This window comes from Astatotilapia calliptera, chromosome 2 (genome assembly GCF_964374335.1).
Source record: "Astatotilapia calliptera chromosome 2, fAstCal68.1, whole genome shotgun sequence".
Classification (NCBI taxonomy): domain Eukaryota; kingdom Metazoa; phylum Chordata; class Actinopteri; order Cichliformes; family Cichlidae; genus Astatotilapia; species Astatotilapia calliptera.
Genome location: NC_137423.1, coordinates 25,882,941 through 25,902,239, shown reverse-complemented (window position 1 = coordinate 25,902,239; position 19,299 = coordinate 25,882,941). Strand labels below are relative to the sequence as shown.

General features: G+C 44.3%; 1 protein-coding gene across 7 annotated transcripts in view; it reads right to left on the bottom strand.

Annotated features, from left to right (window-relative positions):
• Positions 1–3,222: 3,222 nt before the first annotated feature.
• Positions 3,223–19,299, bottom strand: part of ankhd1 (ankyrin repeat and KH domain containing 1) — a 33,829-nt gene continuing 17,752 nt past the window's right edge. Inside the window, exons 3-39 of one of the 7 annotated variants that reach the window (XM_080306888.1) lie at positions 18,619–18,775; positions 18,310–18,472; positions 18,036–18,183; positions 17,719–17,952; positions 17,205–17,299; positions 16,428–16,583; positions 16,027–16,108; positions 15,689–15,880; positions 15,480–15,589; positions 15,104–15,191; positions 14,590–14,717; positions 14,333–14,476; positions 14,094–14,196; positions 13,696–13,958; positions 13,261–13,542; positions 12,744–13,158; positions 12,487–12,626; positions 12,272–12,383; positions 12,010–12,155; positions 11,783–11,925; positions 11,487–11,700; positions 10,456–10,631; positions 10,054–10,216; positions 9,868–9,963; positions 9,663–9,779; positions 9,404–9,572; positions 9,086–9,285; positions 8,636–8,988; positions 8,348–8,500; positions 7,969–8,118; positions 5,637–7,194; positions 5,335–5,527; positions 5,010–5,132; positions 4,550–4,801; positions 4,255–4,439; positions 3,988–4,164; positions 3,223–3,873 (exon numbers count right to left, since the gene is read on the bottom strand). In XM_080306888.1, the coding sequence (XP_080163014.1) occupies positions 3,814–3,873; positions 3,988–4,164; positions 4,255–4,439; positions 4,550–4,801; positions 5,010–5,132; positions 5,335–5,527; positions 5,637–7,194; positions 7,969–8,118; positions 8,348–8,500; positions 8,636–8,988; positions 9,086–9,285; positions 9,404–9,572; positions 9,663–9,779; positions 9,868–9,963; positions 10,054–10,216; positions 10,456–10,631; positions 11,487–11,700; positions 11,783–11,925; positions 12,010–12,155; positions 12,272–12,383; positions 12,487–12,626; positions 12,744–13,158; positions 13,261–13,542; positions 13,696–13,958; positions 14,094–14,196; positions 14,333–14,476; positions 14,590–14,717; positions 15,104–15,191; positions 15,480–15,589; positions 15,689–15,880; positions 16,027–16,108; positions 16,428–16,583; positions 17,205–17,299; positions 17,719–17,952; positions 18,036–18,183; positions 18,310–18,472; positions 18,619–18,775 (7,640 nt within the window). In that variant the 3' untranslated portion in view covers positions 3,223–3,813. Of the gene's footprint in view, positions 3,874–3,987; positions 4,165–4,254; positions 4,440–4,549; positions 4,802–5,009; positions 5,133–5,334; positions 5,528–5,636; positions 7,195–7,968; positions 8,119–8,347; positions 8,501–8,635; positions 8,989–9,085; positions 9,286–9,403; positions 9,573–9,662; positions 9,780–9,867; positions 9,964–10,053; positions 10,217–10,455; positions 10,632–11,486; positions 11,701–11,782; positions 11,926–12,009; positions 12,156–12,271; positions 12,384–12,486; positions 12,627–12,743; positions 13,159–13,260; positions 13,543–13,695; positions 13,959–14,093; positions 14,197–14,332; positions 14,477–14,589; positions 14,718–15,103; positions 15,192–15,479; positions 15,590–15,688; positions 15,881–16,026; positions 16,109–16,427; positions 16,592–17,204; positions 17,300–17,718; positions 17,953–18,035; positions 18,184–18,309; positions 18,473–18,618; positions 18,776–19,299 lie in introns of all 7 variants that reach the window. The other 6 variants (XM_080306905.1, XM_080306874.1, XM_080306880.1 and 3 more) reach the window with 6 other exon arrangements.

The window sequence follows — 19,299 nt, the reverse complement described above, 5'->3', positions numbered from 1 at the left end:
ACCACATCTGCTCTAGTCTCTGAGGAATGTTTCCAGCACCATATGTGCGACAAATAATTAAGGTAGCTCTAAAGTCAGTGCTAATATTATGACCACGTTTGGGTTATTTACAGATATTTTAAATCTTTTAAGCATAATTTTTTATACATATCATGCTTAACTTGGCTAGCACAATTCTCTGAGAGGTGACTTTATAAAGTGTATAATTTACACTATTACACTACACATAACACCTGAAGGTCTTCTTAGGAGGATTTTATTCTGTTGAGTGTTTTAAGGTGGACTTGGGCCTAACTCAAGTCATTAACAACGAATTTCCACACTGAGTTTGTCAATATAACCTTATAGGTTAGCACACCAGGAAACTCAAACACAAGATATGGTGCTTTATCTTAAATATGACACCAGGTTCAAATGTGACATTTTATTAGAATATAATAATAACAGTATGGGGGATACATTTGAAGCCGAGCTCACCAAATGAGCAAGAAAACAATTTACATTTATCAGCAATTTGCTTCAACACAATTTTAGTAGTGTTAAAGAAGTCCAGCCTGCTTACTGGTAACAAGCCGATTCAACTTTGCTGTTCCACACTGTCAGCAAGAAGCGAAAATAATCATTTTTTGTGAGTGATTCACAGTTTTTAAACAGCAATAAATAATGCTGACATTTACATATGTGTCTGAAGAATGTTAAAGACCCAATACATTATTCAGTTCATTTAAAGAAGTCCAGAGTCTGCTGCGATTCCACACACTGAATGGACAATGGCAGAGATGTGGGATCGATCCATTTCACTGCTTGGGTTTCAGAGCCGTGGCAAAAACACCAACAATAATGGCAACTACAGTGAAGCCTTGAGCAAAGATGCGTCCCCTCATCAAGAGCTGGGACTGTCTGGTTTTCCCTTGATGGAAGGCACGGAGACCATAAATCAGCGCTCCCGCTGTTCCCAAACAACCTGGAAAATAAAGAAATTATAGCTTATAAACCCAGTTTATTAGGACAGTTAACTGGATCCACAGACAAGGAAAAGCTCATGGCTGAATAGTGTAACTAATATCAAGTAGAATGGGGTGATGGAGATATAAAAGCTGCACTTTCCTTTGGCACAGACACTTTTTAGTTATCAGGGTGGCTGCAGTCAACGGTAAAATAAAAGGAGACTGTTCATTTCTAATGACAGCATTATTGCTACAGATGTCAACAACAGATGACCTCAGCGTAAACAGCTTCTAAATTAGAATCTTAAACGCTTCAGGGAACACAAAACAAGAATCAGCAATATCATCATAGGCATCAACGGACTATATGTATGATTTTGGGAGTAACAATGAAAGAAAACAGCACAGGCTATTTTAATAAAGCACTCGTGAAGCAACAGTAAGTAGTATATCAGATACAGAATTGCGTAAATAACTGTTGACAGATGAACAAGAATGTGAGATACAGTCCAATTATATCCCAAACATGTTTGTCCGGTTTTACATTATCCACTTAAAACGGCTTTTAATACGCTTTGATGTATTGAAGGTTTTATTGTGCAGACCACGAGTTACAAAATATATGAAGAATGACCACAATGACCTCCGGGGGTTGAGAGGACGCTGCCGCACAGCTGGAGGAGCAGCTCCGGGAATATTTCCGGTACCGAAAGCAGATCGTTGGGAAATATGTCATCGGTTACGTCGATCTAGCCACACACCTCTGCTGTGTTATCAGCTGATGTCGTGCCCACCACTCACCCAAGCCTTTATGTTTTATATTTAAGCGCTAACATAGTTGTGTGAAGTAGAGGACATAGCAGACCGCAGTTGTGACTTTACGGTGCAGCGCTTTTCTCCGCTTGTGTAACTCACCTATCGGGACGAATGGGTTCTCCTTGGTTTTCCTCGCAAACTTTTCCTTGAAAGTCTCATCTTTGACTTTAGGCAAAGGGTTGAAGCCTTCGATGTTTGGAGCCTGGGATAAATCAAACGGCACAGCTCTCTGCGGAGCTGCTCCGGGTGTTTGCTCTGCAACTCCGGGTGTTGCTGCTGCCGCCATGCTTACCTTGGGTATGACAACCAGGAAATCCCAAGAACTACATTTCCGGTTAAAATTTTCCACGGCTTCACAATAAAGGTCCAAATATTTTAAATTTAAAAAAAAAAAAAAAAGTCTACCTTGATTAGAGAGGAATGCCTTGGACAAATTCATCAATCTTTCACTTCAGAAATATAAAACAGAAATATAAATTAGACTAAACACTGACCACGGCCTCTTAGTGCAGATATTCAAGTATTTTAGTATACAAGTATTTAAAAGCATACCCAGCTGCAGCAATATTATGATCCAATATCTGATTGTGCGCAGTAAGTGCTTTTTCTTTAGATATAATTGCGCTTTTTCTTTTTACTTTAGAGTACACTTTATTGCAGCTTCTCAATGCACAACTTTCAACTCAAAGCTAAACTCTCCCCCCACCTATTTGCAGGTGTGTTAAATGTGCAGTTTTTTAACTTTAACAGAAATTAAAAAGTCAGATTTGTTTTAGAATAAAGTTCAGCGGATGTTAAATTCAATTTAGGTCATTTACTGTCCAGTGATGTAACTGGATACTTACCACAAACAATCAAGATTGAGGTTCTATATACACAGCAGGATGGTTCCATTTTGATAATTAAAATGTCATGACTTGTAATTACTTGAAATTGAATCCCATATTTTAAAAAAAAAAAAAGTGGCCTAATAAATATTTGTAGCAACTGCTGGACGTTCTAATTTTCCTGAATGTGAGGTTTCACTTTCCAGTGGCACATTCCTTATGTGCTGTACAATGCATCAATGAAACAGCTACACATTAAATCTAAACGAATCTTCAGGTGCCACATTTTATTTTAAATCACAAATTGTTTGCTATAGGGAGGAAAGCTACGCGGTATATTGGGATTTTCACATAGCTCTCAATTTTTCACAAAATAAACCCCACTCTTACCACTGAGTGGCAGTATTGTACAACCTTCACTGATTCTCAAACATGAAATCACTTTTCCCCCTCAGTGAAGCACTTAGAATGAAATACTTTAATGTCTGCCTAAGAAATCATGCAGTCAGGAAGCTTGAGCCCAAAGAGGAATAAAAAAATCAAAATCTAGTGGATAAAAAAAACAAAAACTTAACTGAAGACTCAGGAGTCATATGCATCAACAAAGATAAACAAAAAAGCTTCAGCACAAATATTTTTCAATCTTTTTATTGAATATTAAGGTAAATATTTCACATTAATACAGGCTACATAAAGTAGAGCCACTATACGACATGAAATTTACTCTCATTTTAACCCTTTTTAGTATGTAAACAATTATACATGTATTTACCACTCTAAAAGGTTCTGATTTCGCTCTTCAGGTAATCATCATCTAGTTCTGGGCCAAGTTTAAATAGCTACTTCATGTTGAGCCCCCCCCCCACCCCACCCCGCAGCCCAAGAACGGTGTACGCGGGTTTAAAGTCAAAAATCGCTAAACTACGCAGAGAATGGATCCTGTTGAACAGGTGATCGCGCGCGTGTGTGTGTTTGCATCATTGGGACACTGATAACAGCTCTGGCCCAATTTCCTCTTTCCTCGTTAGATAGGCACATCAAAGAATGGCGTCAAAGAGAACTTCCAATTCTTCAACCTTTACTCTGCATTTCAGGTCTCTACTAAAGTTTAAAAGTTTACGCGTTAATTTTTTCGTCGTCTTATTCGGTCGTGTCGGTCAGTTGGTATTACATGTTTGCACTGTGGGTCATGCTGTGTGTGTTTGATTGCTGTAGGATGCCGTCTAATTGACATGGTTCAGGTGCACATTGCCCACATGAGGTGCCCAGGTACCGGTCCACACCTGAAGGAGAGAGGAGAAAGGTCAGGGGGGTTATTAGTCAAATGCTGCTCCTTATAAAACGGCATAAATCTGCACAAGTGTCGCAAGTCTGATTTTAATAAAGGCCAACTTTACCTGCTGTTGTGGGTCAGAGTTATCTGCATTGTTTGGGACCACTTTAATGATGGGGCTCCATGCAGGGTCACCAGCATGACCAGCGTGCAAACCATTGTACATCGGCCCCCCTGGGCCTTCTGCCATGGTAGGATGAGGGGGCAGCATGGTTCCTCCATACATAGACATTGGCATCCCCTGGACAAAATGGACACAGATAGCCGTTAAAACACAAGTACACAGACAAATGGGCATTGAAAGTCCGTCAGAGCTGTTACTCTGAGTTACCTTTGGGAAATCCATGTAACTGTTGGGCAAATGCTGCGGCTGGTGGTAGTTGTTAGCAGGGTTTGCGATGCCCGTGTCGTCCTGCTCCATGGGCTGGTGCTGAGAGAAGGCCGATTGCTCCGCGTGCATCTGCGGGTGCATCATGTGGCTGTTCATCAAGGGCTGGGACCAACCAGACATGGCCTCTGTACCAAAACAACACAAGGCGGTTTTATCGCTGGACGCCAAAGTTACTGAGAACCCATTTCTGTATATGGCTGTGTTCAACTCTCACACGGGCCCAATTTGCTCTTACCTGAACCACTGCCAACCCCGAATGACCAAATGCCTCCCTGTCCAACTGATGCCGTGTAGCTGGTTGTGAGCAGAGGTGGGTTTACAGACCCCGTCTGTCTGATCCTGGCCAACCGCTCTGTGCCGATGGGTGGGGGAACCTTCCGGTCCTGTTGCGAGGAGCTGCCTGGCTTAGGCTGAGGAGGTGAAGCAACCGCTGAGGTGGAAAGGGCAGAGGAGGACACCGTGGAGGGAGGTGGGACAGGAGATTCACCTGGTGGGAAAAGACAAAGCCTAGGTTAGAGCACTTCCAAATAATTTTTAAGAGACTGATTTGTTTTTGTTTTTAAACAAGCATGGAAAAATGCTATTAAACTCTCTAATATTAAATTAATGTTAAAGGGATTATAAAAGGGGTCAGGGGTACATTTAAGGCCTAAAATGTAAAAGAATTAAAGAGAAGCGGTCTGTGAGCCTGGTACCTGATGTGGATGCACTCCATGGGTGGGGGGAAAAGTGCTGTCTGCTGAATGAGGGTGTGCCAGCTGTATGACCAGGTAGAAAAACAGCACCGCCAGAGATCCCGGTGGCAAAGTTAGGCAACGCTAAGGACACAGACAATAGAAGGAGACTGTCAGCTTTACAGTACTAAATATAAATAAGACCTTACATGTCAACATAGATTCACCACATCCGGTTGCATGTGTACTGTAATCACCACCTTCTTTATTTCTCCTGAAATTATTCTGATAATTATTTTGATTATTAAACCCAAAGAACTGGAATTAAACAAAAATGCAGCCATACCGATGGGGCTGTTGACCATCCTCTGGGTGGTGGAACGGTAGCCAGGGGCTTTTGAGCTGTCTGGAGGAGGTGGGGGCATCATATTCTCCATCTGGCCCATGCTCATGTACGCTTGCTGAGCCGAGAAAGACTGCTCTGGGGGTGATCGAGTAGGCAAATGGCATGCACCCCACACTGGATTGTTTCCCACCTGCTAAGGCAAGCACAACTGATTACTATCACAATCCAGCTGAATGGTGCCCTTACCAAAGTAAATGCACGGTCAAGTAAAGTTGTAGTTGTGAAGATTTATTTACGCCTACCTGGTTGCTGTTATCAAAGATGCTGCTGAAACTGAAGAGACCTGTATGACCGAGGTTGGCGTGCATCTGCTGAGGCTTGCCTGCACTGGCGACATGCTGCATTTGAGAACCGTTCATCATTCCAAGATTACCAGAGACCTGAAGGGAGCCTGGGATCTGGGCTTGAGCTTGGGTCTGAGCTTGTGGAGGCAAACTTGTTGCCTGGGAAGTTGGGTTTTGGGTTTGTTTTGGGACTTCTTGGTGAGTGCTGAAGGGTACAAATACAGACTGTTGTTGCTGCTGTGTTTGCTGCTGCTGCTCAGAAAGGGAATAATAAGGCCCTGGTGGCTGCATACGATGGGAGACTCTGGGCGCAGGTGCTGAGAAGTGGGGTACTGTGTTGTTGGGGTGCACGACGTTGTGCGAGAAAACAGCAGCAGGTGCTGTGGGTAGGTGAGAACTGGGCTGTGGGTTGAGGTGAGGCTGTGGAACATCTGTGGATGGTACAGAGGAGGGAGGGGGAGGTAACTGCTGGCGGGGTTCTGGCTTTGGAGCTAAGGACATGGCAGGGGCCGCGAAACTCACAGAGTTGCCGCTCTCGCTGACAGCAGCGGGCTGGCTCTCTACGGGCAGAGACGACTTGTCTTTTCCAGCAGGGGGAGCAGCACTGGGCTCTGTTTTAACTGGCTGGATGGGGGGCTGTGAAATGGGTCCCACTGGCTGCTGAGGAGCATTTGCCGTAGTTGTAGTGGAACTGTGATGTGCGGGAGAGCCGGTGCCTCGTACTGTACTACTGCCACTGGAAGGCAACGAAACAGAAACGGGTGTGACACCGGCAGGCTTGGGGTCTGGGGCAAAGAGCTGTTTTCTGACAGAGGAAGGCGTAGCGACACTCTGTTGGGGATTATATGGAGTAGGGTTAGGCGTAAGAGGTGTAGCTATAGCAGCGGATGTGTTGGGAGCACTGGTGGTGGCGGTATTGGTGGTCGTGACTGGGACTCCTGAGCTTGCGGTGCTGCTGTGTTCACTGTGATTCGAGTTGGGTCTGGCCTGTGGTCCTGTGTTACTGGATCCTCCGCTGTGTTTGGGGGAGCTGTTAGCACTGCCGGGACTCACAGGGCGCACGGGGAAAGGTCCCCAGGTGCTAGCAGCAGGAGAGAAGGTGCCACCAAACTGCGCCATGGGTAGACGAGGGTGCCTGATCTGGTGCATGGTCTGAGCAGCCAGGAGCGCCAGCTGAGGGTGGGTGTATGCCAGGGACAGGGACACTGGGAAAGGCTGCCTGACGTTTGACGACAGCCCTTTCCCGATCTTTCCCCCAGCCTGAGAAGAGGATGAAGACGAGGATGAGGGAGGCTGGAACGAGACGCCTGTTGACGTGGGCAATGAGCTTAGAGCCTTTGGCCCAGTGGTTGAACCACTGGTGGCCCCCGTGGTACTGGGGAAAGAAGCTGAGGTCGTTTTCGAGCCCGGTGCTCTGATGTGAATCCGGGGAATCAGATCCTCAAGCTCTTTGGCCGGGTCCTGGATAAGAGCATTGATCAGCTGGACTGCATGCCTTGTAGACTCCGTGCCTCCTCTGAAACCAAACACCAGAATATGCTTATTCAAAAATATGTCCTTAAAAAAAAAAAAAAAAATCTGGCAAAAAAAAAAAAAAAAAAAGGGTTTTAAAAATATGTCATTTATTATTTTGCCAAATAACTGCCCACCAACTGTAGCTCTAGGTTCTGCACCTCATACAAAACACCAAACCCAGAAAAGCTCAATACACAACATTAAGCAGCAAAACTACACCAAAGAGGAAGTAAAGTTTCTAGATGTGCTTATTTTCCCTCTACACACTGAATATAGTATAGCTCGCCGCAATTTCGTAAGTCATTTTAATCACTCATTTTCATTTCAGCCTTAAGCATCCATGATGTGAATAAAGAGCAGTAAACCTATTAAAGAGGCTGACCCATACTTTCAAAATAGCATGGATGTTCATATGTAGCAATAGAGGCAAAGCTGTTTTGCAGGCTATGTAGAGGTATACAGGCAAGCTTTGCATACGTTCAATCCCAAAATATGCTTCTTGCCTTTATTCTGAAAAAACGCAATGTCTTGCAAAGACTCCTTATATGATATCTCACTCTTCCACCTCCGCTTTGTGAACTGGGAGTATCTTGAGGAAAATACTAGCAAAAGAAAATCTGCATATTTCGCACATTAAATGTCAGATCTGTATTTTGTCATGCCCCCCCCCCAAAAAAAATAAAAAATAAAAAAATAAAAAGGCTTCATATACCAGTCCATCTGATATAATTTAGCTGTAATGGCTTTGTAGTCCAGCAGAGGGTGCTGCTTTTACCTTATAGTGATCATCCTCTCTCCATTCTTGTCCTTCTGCTTGTCCACGTCAATGTGAGCTCCTGTCACATCCTGGATGGCTGTTATGTTGCAGCCTCCTCGACCCATGATCCGAGACACAACGGACGCTGGTACAGAAAGCTTCTTTGATCTTCAAAAGAACACGTGAAATGATGATATTAATGTTTGTACTATAGCTGTCTCTTAATTCAATCAAAAAACATGCAATCATTGGCTTTGTGTGCAAGCAATGCCTTGCCTTAAGATGTATACATAATAATATAATAAAAGAAAAAAGTAAAATTTGACAATGGGGAGAACAAAAAAGTAAGTATTGCTATTGATAATTTGCACACGTCGAGTCAAACTCATAAACTGACCTTCTGACGACTTCCTTCCAACCTTCTTCTCTTTTCTGGCCTCTCTTTGGACTCGTGAGGCTGAGCTTACTGTTGGGTGAGGTGACAGGAAGAGCCATGGTCTTGAACGGGGAGGGCAGGGAGTTGGTGGTGGAGTCGCTTGCATCTGCAGCTCTGGAACCAGACAGACTGTTTGCTTACAGACATGATAGGACGCAACAAAGTAGTAGTTGTTATGTCTAAAGATCCAAAGTTACACACAAAAGTACATGTCAAACAACAAACGTGCCCGCTCGATCAGAGACTCACTTTTGCGTTGGTTTTGAGATGGAGACTGTGAATTTGTTTTCCACTTTGCCGTCACTCTGCGTCTGGGAACTGTGTCTCTTCTCTGGGCCGGACAGGAGGGCCTGGACTGCTCCTGAGGAGGGGGCAGAGGAAGAAGAGGACGACGAGGAAGAGGAGGAGGAGGTGCCGGAGGAGGTGAGGTCAGGGAGGTAGTTGAGCTCCTGACTCTTGCTCCCACTGCTGCTGCTCTCACTGGCACAGTCGGTGCTATCCAAGGGGTCAGAATCACTGTTGCCGCCTGCCACTCCCCCACCCCCACCCCGTGGCTCGCCGTGGATCTTGTTCTTGTCAGCTTTGTGCTGTGCTAGTGCAACCTGTTAAGAAATGCATACATTTGGTCATTTCCCCCTCTTCAATCTTTAGGATAAGCTGGAGATGAAAACAGGGCAGATTAAAAAGAGTAGTGCTCACCTGCGGATCTTGCAATATGATGGGTTCATTGGGCACCGAATCCTTGGTCTTGTTCTTTTTGTTCTTCCGATTGGTGCTTGGGGTAGTGGCCACACTCGCTCGCTTCTTACTAAAAGCTGTAGTGAAAGTGGTGGAGGTGGCAGATATACCAATGGTGGTGGTGGTAGTTGCACTCGGAGGTTCAATTGGAACCTCTGCTTCTGAGGAAGGCGAAGGGTAAAATTCAGGCATTAGGAAGAATCGGGCCACAAGATTCTAGTTAAAATGTATCCAAGTCATGAAAATACTTTTGAGTTAAAAGTTCCAATGAAACAATACCTTCAGCGGAATCCTCCTTCTGCTCCTGCATCTCAAATGTCTCCTCCTTGGTTTTCTGCCCCTCCTCTTCCTCCTGTTTCCTCTTCTGCTCCTCCTTCTTCTTCTTGCGTTTCTCCTTCCTCTTCTCACGCTTGGCAGCCAGAGCCTGCTTCTTGCTCTCCTCTCGAGACTGCAAGAGTCATAAAATCTCTTTTTATCTATGCCTTTTATTCAAAATGCTTTTACCTCCTAAAACACTATCACATGTGACTGAAATTACCTTCTCCAAGTCTAACTCCTTGAGGAGAATGGTAGCGTTCTTGTTGGCCTCGGCAGCCTGCTGGTCTTTAGCTTTGACAATGGTCTCCATGCACTGGTGACACTTCTTCAGCAGCTCCTGCAGGGTCACATTTGGAGTTTTAGCTCTGCATATTCCTCTAAAGGTTCTGTAGGTGACTACTGACTGAAATGCAAACAATACCTACCTTGTCAGCAATGGTGGCGATATATCTCATGCACTCAATATCTGACGGGAACTGGTTGACCTCCTTCACAAGATACTGCACCACCTTCACGTGACCCTGAAATTTTAAGTAAAGAATTAGTAACTGCAGTCGTCCTAAAGTGCAGCAGAACAAAGCAACGTTCTTAGGTCTTCTTCAACTGCGCACCTTACGAAAAGCAGCCATGAGCGGGGTGATCTTTCGGTTGTCAGCAGCATCTACATCAGCACTGGCGTGCACCAGGAGCTGGACCACGTCAAAATGACCACCATTCGCTGCCAGCCAGAGGGGAGTGTTCCCTTTCTTGTTTCGTACGTCAATATGCGCACCTCTGAAATAAGACAGAATTGTTGCCTTCATCAGTTAATGAAAGCCACCTTGCTAATGAGGTTAGAAGACAGAACACAATTTATGGCAAGCATCTGGTTTTTAAAAGCAAAAACAAGAAAGAAAAAAAAAACAGAAAGAGCGTGGCTTAAAACATCTGCTTCACTAAGAAATAAACTTGCATTCAACCCAATTCCCTTAAATGATGAATCACAGTGAGATTTAACTCAAAACAGTCCTCACCTGTTGATGAGCAGCTCACAGAACTTGTAGTGGCCCTTGTCGGCAGCAATGGTGAGAGCAGTATCTCTGGATGAAGGAACAGGGGGAGCGTTGACATCGGCGCCTTTGTCCAGCAGCACTCGGCCCACCTCTGCATAACCTCCTGATGCTGCCTCCATCAGCGGGGTAAGACCAGTCTGTTTAAACCGATCAGTTATTAAGAAGGCCAAGAGGGTAACCCGAAAGGATAAAAATAGTGTTTGTATCGTCCAATAATTCATACATGACACGGAGTCAGTGGGAGAAGTTAGGGGGCTTAAGGTTGTATAATAAACAGGTTGTGTAGTCAGCACACACCATTATGTCAAGCTCTGTAAAAGGATGGATATAAGTATAATAAGTAAATCCTAGCTCAACCATGGTGAAGATAATTGGTGGGTCAACCAGTCCCAAAAAATTACTTCCCACCTTCTTTTGTAATTATTTTTTACTATTTTACAAACATCATAGGATAAGGAAAAGAAGAATTTAAGGATTTAACAAAAGAAACGTGTACTGGTGCCGGGACTGAGTCTGCTATGATGAAACTCAGGTCCTGAAATGGGACCAAAAACTCATCCCAAATAGTTTAATCAGTCTATTCTTATTGGATTGTTTAATCCATTTTACATACAAAGAAAAATGTCACTTCATTGCTCAGATTTTAAACAAACAGGAACATAAATGGTGAAATGCTTGTGATGGTTGATTTTTGTTCCATCTACTCCTAGTTCCTCAACTCTGCCTTTAGATCATCTGTAATTGAAGTAAAATATATATAGATGATTTCTTTTGTTGTCTCATTTCCATTCTTAAACCATGTTCATTTTGCTAAAGAAGGCAATGAAGGAAGCACTAAATAACTTCTCTTATTATTAAGCTAATTCAACCAGCTCTTATTAAGGTGTCCCTGCAGATACTTCACAGTGCACTCGACTCAGAAACCTCCCTGAGATATTTGACTTTCTGAATGTGGCAGCAGAGTCCTGCTATATGTGATCACGAGTCTTCACCTTAGCACGATGCTCTACGTTGGCCTTGCGATCTAGCAGCAGACTGACGACCTCAGCCCGCCCCTGAAAGCAGGCTAGGGTCAGAGCTGTGTTTCTGTTGGTCTCAATCTGGGCATTGATGTCTGAACCCATATCCAGCAACAGCTTCACTGCTGGCACATGACCGTTCATAGCTGCCAGCATCAAAGGAGAGATTCCCAGCTTACTGCCAGTCCTGAAAAGAGTGAAATAGAGTCTTTAGAAAAGAAGCGTAAAACAGAGAAAATGCTACATGTATGGTATCAGTTGTTGCTCACCTGGAGTTAATCTCGGCACCAGCATTGAGGAGTATTTTGATGATGTTGACATAACCCCCAGAGGCAGCCAGGCTGAGAGGCGTGTAGTCTGAGACATTGCGGTGTTCCTTATTGGCTCCCCGCAGCAGCAGCAACTCAACAACCTTACCAACATGGATGATAATGGTGTTAGCGGCAGGAGTATAGGAATGTCATGACTGTGAGAGTAAACTGAAACAGTTTTATACCTCCTGGCGTCCCCCAGAGCAGGCCAGGGAGAGGGGTGTGTCTTTGGTTCTCTCTGATTGAGCCTCAATATCACCCCCTTTGTCCAGGAGTACCTCAACCACGCCTACATGGCCAGCAGTGGCGGCCAGGATCAGCGGCGTAAAGCCTGTAGAGAACAGAAATAATGAGTCCTTTGTTAAATGAAACTATTTTGAATTAAAATTAAACTCTAACCCTCCAGACTGCCATACTATCAGAAGACTAATCATCTTTCTAAGATACCTTTTTTATCCCGGTGCTCAATGTTGGCTCCCCGTGAAATCAGGACAGACACAAGCTCCTCGTGTCCTCCTGCACACGCCAGCGTCAGGGCCGTATCATGATTACTCTCCGTCTGTGAAGAAAACACTCTCTCTTAACAGGGCATATTACTTTTTACATAAATGTATTAACTTGGATTATCACAATATGTATACTGTCATGTCAAACTGGCTTACATGTGCGTCTATGTCAACAGAGGGGTAAAGGGGTAGGACTGAAGGGGGAGAAGCGATGTTTGCGGGCGTCTGTGTGGGCGGCTGGGAAAGGGGTGTGGGTGAAGATGTAGTGTTCAGCATGGGCACGCGGCTGCTCACAGCTGCAAGAAAGAAACAAAAACAAATGTAAGCACCACCTCCAAAAAAAAGGAAAAACAAAACTTTGTAGAGCACAGTCTCGCATCTCACACCCAACAGTTAAACTTCTGAGTACTTGCCTGCCATGATGTCGTCCAGTGTGTCTGTGAGCGTCTGTGCAGGTGTAGCTACCAAGAGCCCATCTGGAGCCTGTTGAGGTATCATTCCTGGGCTTAACCCAGCCAGCTGCTGACCCTGCTGCTGCCCCAACATCTGCTGCCCTACTAGTACCCTCTGCAGCTCTGGACTGGTACTTCCTGGGTAGTCTGCAGGGTTGTAGTCTGGCAGAGGTTGGATAGGAACGAAGGCTGCCTGAAGAGGGGGAGGAGGCGGCTGGGGCTGGGTCTGTGGCGAAGGGGGAAGAGGCGGCTGCTGTCGTGACTGCGACCCATCCCTGTGACCCATGATTGTGTCCACCTGAGGAAGCTTGGGGTAATCATCCTCTTCTCCATCTGGTTCTTCCTCTGAGCCCTCTTCATCATCATCTTCCTCTTCCTGAAAGAATACAGTGAGCATATTAAGTCTCTCGGATCTGTTAGGACAGTGCTAGGGAACAAACATTATTCAAACAAAGAAAACAAATACAAAAAAATTCACCTCTTCGACGTCATCCTCCGGCTCTTCCTGTTCCCCATCTTTGCTTGTCTCCTCGTCCTTGTCAGAGCCACTGTGTACTTGTGCACCCGGTGTGGTGAGAAGAGGCACTGGAACAGACGATGCACATCCAGGCCCCGGGCCCGGACCCTGGCTCTGTCCAGCCTCCTGCTGCTCTAAGCCCTTTGCCTCCATGTACTCTTTGGTGAACTGTTGCTGTGTTTTCAGCTGCAGCTGACGCTCCACCTTCTGCAGCTCCTTCAAGATTTTCTTTTTCTTCTGAACCTAAGGAAGAGTCACATCCTTGTTTGACTAACTTGTGATATGTTGCTATGCATACGGGGGGGGAGCACTGAAGGGTCAATTAGCTTACAAGTTAAAGGCTACCTAACTTAAGATCAAAATGAGACCAGATCTTAAGTGGATGATGGATTATACCTGCTCCTCTCGGCTCTTCTTCAGCTCCTCAATCTTGTCTTTGGTGAGCGGCTCCCCCTGAATGAGTTCTAGCGACTCTAGCTGGGCTTTCTCAATAGCGCTAATTCTCTGGCCCAGTTCATTCAGCTTTCCCTCCGTCTCCTCCACAATGCACTCTAGGGGCTGGCACAAGTGGAAGGGTGGCAGAGGCTCTGCTTCAGGTCCCCGGCCAACAGAGCTGGGGACACCGGGCTGAAGGGCTGCTTGTCTCTGTTTGGACACGCCTGAATTTGAACAAAACACATCAAAGATGTTGAGATTTAAAAATGGCAAAATAAATATATCTACAGCTCAGTGAAGTGTGCACTTTGTAAGTAGAACCTTTTAAGTATACCGAGCGGGTACCTAGGACAGTTTACCTTTACTAGAGACGGGAGGGGGCGTAGCGATGTTTGATGGGGTTCTGTCTGGCTCCTGAGGGGGCACTACCATGGCGAGAGCTTGGAATGGGACACGAGGAACCTGTTATGACAGAGGATATGTTGTGTTAAAGCAATGGAAAAAAGAAAGAAAACAGCCATGCTTGCAAAAATGTTAGTTAAAAAAGAAAATAAAATAAAAAAAAGGGGGGGGGGGGTTATCATGTTGCTGCATATACCTGAGAGGCATCTTGCGATGGGGGAGTGAGTTGGGAGAGGTCCGGGGCTGGGACAGACAGGATGTTGTTGGGGTAATCCAACAGGTAGGAAACCACATTGGTGTGGCCACCCTTAGCAGCTTCTATCAACATGGTTGAGCCATCCTACAAAGAAAAAACATGGCATGTTTTTCTCTATCAGCATTATCATTAAACACATGCAAATGAGCATAATCGTTATTAAAGCAGCTGGTGTTAATCCAGACTGGGTGCATTACTTTGAGTCTGTGAGTAGGATCCGCCCCATGCGCCAGCAGCAGCTCCACCACAGCCAAATGTCCTCCAGCACAGGCCAGAGAAACCACCGTGTGATCATTATTGGCAGTGGCTCTGTTCACATTAGCACCTAACACAGACAAAGACAAATGTATATATTATAAGAGTAATGATAATGCATATCTACAGCCAGATATTCAATAATGTGGTTCATCATTAACCTGGACACAATAACAATTGCTGGTCTTCCACTTTAAGCGTAATGGTGGAAAAAACAATTTTCAGGTGAAATTTTAAACTTCTCATACCTTCATGCAATGAAATAAACTATGATTAATTGAAGTGAATAAATTAAGTGACAGATGTGCAGAAAAAAACAAACAAAACAAAACCCTCCCATATAAACGATCTACTTCCCCTTTCAAGAGAGGCAATTCTCTGACTCTACAGGTTAGATATGCATTTTTCCCCCCTCAAATACCTGTATTTAAATCCAAGAGCTACTCAGTTACGCACCTTTGCTGATAAGAAACTGCACTGTACAGAGATGCCCTGCCCTCGCTGCCTTCATTAAGGGCGTCCGTCCCCCTTCAGACTCATGCTCCTAAAGGAAAAAGATGAAGTGGATTTGTTGAGTTCAACACAGAAGTTAAACAAAATGGCTATAATCTGTATTCATCTTGAAAACTGCTGCTGTAGGTGCAGGTTCTACAAGGTCAAGGTCTTGCTTCACACAATAGAAGATGCTCAGTTCAATCAATATACATTTACACACAAAAAACTTTTACACATCTTTTCTTGCCCCGCTGTCACTTGAACCAATGTAAATACTTTTTTTTTTTAAAGCAGGGCAAATCATAAGTGACTAAGAGGATTTAAGAGTACGGCGTACCAAATTGGCTCCAGCCTGCAGTAGCACGTCTGCCACATCAGTGTGTCCGTTCTCACACGCATACGTCAGTGCTGTATCGCCAGTTGCCGTCGTGGCATGAACGTTTGCTCCTGAACGAGAAAAAGTTACAGGAGTGTGAGCTCAAGAGTCTAAGACATTTTTGATGTGTCTTTTCTTTCTACCATTGCTGCATCTTCTTCCTTGCCCACCTGCAGCCAGTAGGTACTTCACCAATTCCAGATGGCCTTCTTGTGCAGCTTCCATTAGCGGGGTAGAGCAGCCCAGCTCAATGTCTGCCCCTGCCTTAATGAGGAAGTCAGCCACTTCTAAAAAGCCTCCACAACATGCTAGGGTCAAAGCGGTCTCCTGGGTTTCCTCTGTCTGGGCATTGATGTTAGCACCTAGACGACAGAGCAAGACCAGTTTTGTTATATTCAGCTACTAAAATGGGAAAACATAATGATAACAGACTGTGATCATGTCAAAATTGTTAGTTGTTTTTGTTTTTTTTATGGTGTTTCAGAGATGCAAGAACAAATGCTGCTACCTTGAGCCAGCAGCAGTGCTACCATCTCCTCATGGCCTTCTCTGGCTGCCTCCATCAGGGGAGTGTAGCCCTCATCATTAACCTGGACACAAACAGAAGCATCATCAGATCAGAAAACATAAGGGTGAAAATGACTCGCAGGTTACACGGACACAACCCTGACTTGTGTTTATGTGGATAGAAATTGTCATCCAACTGCATTTAGCCAGTTACATCAATGTTGTCATTTACATTTTAGATAACAGTGAAAAATTAGCCGTTTTCCAATTTTGGAAGCAAACACTTTTGTTTAAAAAGGACCGACACTTTTTGGTTTGGAGCATTTATAGTATATCTTCACAGCAAATGTATCTACAGCTATACAATTTTTTTCCATTTTGTTTTAGTGTATCTTTGCATACCTCCTCCAAGTTGGCTCCTCTCTCTATAAGCAAGGCTGCCAGCTCCACATGTCCTCCACAAGCTGCCAGGGTAAGGGGCGACTCAAAGGAATCAGCTGGCATGTTGACTTGCGCGCCGCTGTCCAACAGCAGCCGTGCCACCTCCACATGGCCATCCTGGGACAGCGAGACACACAGAGAATATAGAGATAAGCACCTGAATAAATACACGTATCAATTTCTAGTCAAGCTACATGAATTTAAACCATCAATTTGAAAAAGTGTTTAAAACGAGAAAGTAGTGACATTTTAGCAGACTGATGAAAGAGGCATCTAAAAACATTGCTGTACATTTCCATCGACAATAGCACAATTAATGTTTACAGAAAACTGCACACCCCTTCCACAATTATTTAGCACGACTGATCTGCAAACAAGATAAAAACCAATTAGCATAGGGGAGATGGTGTAAATTATTAAAATCTTCTTTCAGTCCACTTTTCTCCCACTTAACCATGCGAGTACCCAACCATTAGCAGAACTCTGTTGGGTTTGGACACTGAATAAGACCCGCTGTTATGTTTCTGATGTTATTTTTTTTCAAATTTAATATTAAAGTTTCTTTTGTTTGAGCTGTACTGAGACACAAAAGGGAGTCTAAGATATATAAAGCAATTCATTCTTGACCATGCCGATTACTTCAACGTATGTACTGTCTGTTTATAGTTACAAATACAAAGTCATAACAAGTGGTTTGAGGTGTGAAATGTGAAGTGAGGTTTTAGGTCAGATGCTTACCATGCAGGCCTCCATCAGTGCCGTATGCATCTCATCCGTTTTGTGTTCCTGGTCTGCTCCGGCCTCCAAGAGAAAACGCACCATATCCAAGTGACCTGCAGAGGACAAACAAAATCAATGTAATTAATCTTTTACAGGCCTTTGGACAAGGTTATGGGAGTAGCCTGCCACTGGGGGAAAGTAACAAGTTAGATCAGTTCAGAGTCGACTGCAAGTACGCCAATTTTACTGATCTTAAGATGTAGACTTTTTTTAAAAAACATTTCATTAAAATGAAAAATAAAATAACCAGCTGAATTTTAAAGAGTAGCTGACTGTTAGGATAGCTAACAGAACTTATGTAAGAGCTTTATTTTACAACAGTATTAGCCCAAGTCTTTGTAACGAGGGCGCTAAATTGCATAACAACTAAAAAAAAAAAGTAAAAGGACAATGCGCATTTATTCCTTTCTAAAAATAAACCCTCAACATAAAAACTAACCTAGGGATACAAGTTCCATACTTAAGTACTGACCTTTGTAGCATGCAAGTGTGAGAGCACTCTCCTTGAACTCATTGGAGTGTGTGTTGATGCCAGCGCCATACTCCAATAGTACCCTGGCCACTTCTACGTGGCCAGCACTGGCCGCCTCCATGAGAGGTGTGTGTCCGTTCTCGTTGTGGTCCTCAATGTTAGCACCCTCTTTGAGCAGCACCTTCACCACATCCACGAAGCCACCGGCACATGCATACGTCAAAGCTGTGTTGCCTGAAAGACAAAAGTGAGATTATACCGTGTGTTTTGAAGTCACATTAAATGGTTTATAAATAGAGAAGTTAAAGTAGTCTTACCAGTAGAGGACTGGGCATTGACATCTGCCCCATGGACAAGTAGTAGTTTGACAATGTCCACATAACCTCCACTGGCAGCAGCCATGAGTGGTGTTATATCCCCCTTGATGCCCCTGTCCTCCACATTGGCATGCATAGCCAACAAAACCTAAGAATAGAAAACAGAAGAAGAAAAAAAAACGTAAATATATATTCATAGGCTTGTCAAAGGAATACAGCCCCTTAAGTATTTAGCAGGAACTTAATCTGGACACCAATCTAACCTCTTCCATACCTGTGCAAGTTCATAATAGCCAGCCGAGCAGGCGAGACACAGCAAGCTCTCCCCTTCCTCCGTGTGCTCATTGACGCTCCGGCCCTCATCCAGCAATTTGCGCACGGCGTTGACATCCCCATCCGAACACGCCTCTGCTAAACTACGGCTGAAAATAACCAGACTGCTACAATTACTGCCACTGTGGCAGGTGAACACACGCACCCCTCACAACAACACAATTACTTCCAGGCAGCAAAGAGACACACACGCATGCTCATAGGTATTGTTTATGAAGCAGTGAGTTGATGGTGTGAGCGAGATACATACTTGTCTGCTTGGCCGGCATTGAGTGTGTTTTCAGCTCTCATCCGGGTGAGGGCGGCTGCGGCCTCGTCCAGGGCACAACTCACAGATGACGTCAGTCGCCGTAGCACCTCGGGGTCTGCAAAAGCTTTACCATCGGCAGTGGACAGTTTACCGATGCCTGCCGAACACCAAAAGGGCAGAGGTGCATAGGGCAATGCAAACCACAGGGGAGCACAACCACACCAGACCAGATGAAGAAGCAAGTCCAGTCCAGCAAATCCAATCCAGGGTTAGTAGCAGCAAACACAAAGAGGGAAAAAAAAATCAATAAAGAAAAAAATAAAATAAAATTTTAAAAATGAATAGGGAAGAAAAAAAGAAAAGAAAAAAAAAATCACACAGAAAACACAAGCATTTGTTAATGTGGCTTAATATATCTTTTTTCAATAAACCACCTAAGAGTCGCAATTTCTTTATCAAATAGTAAGGTACACAATAAAAGGGGAATATTGGGAGTATCTACTGTGCTGTGCAAAAGTCTCAAGTCAGTCTTCATTTCTTTATGTTGGGCTAGGAAAACGGGGAAAAAGGTGCAGCGATTTATTGAGATGTACAAACATAACAAATAGTTTTGTACAAATCTAACGAGTTTTTAAGTCAGTATTTGCCATTTTTTCCCCCAACACAGCCGGAACCCTTAGT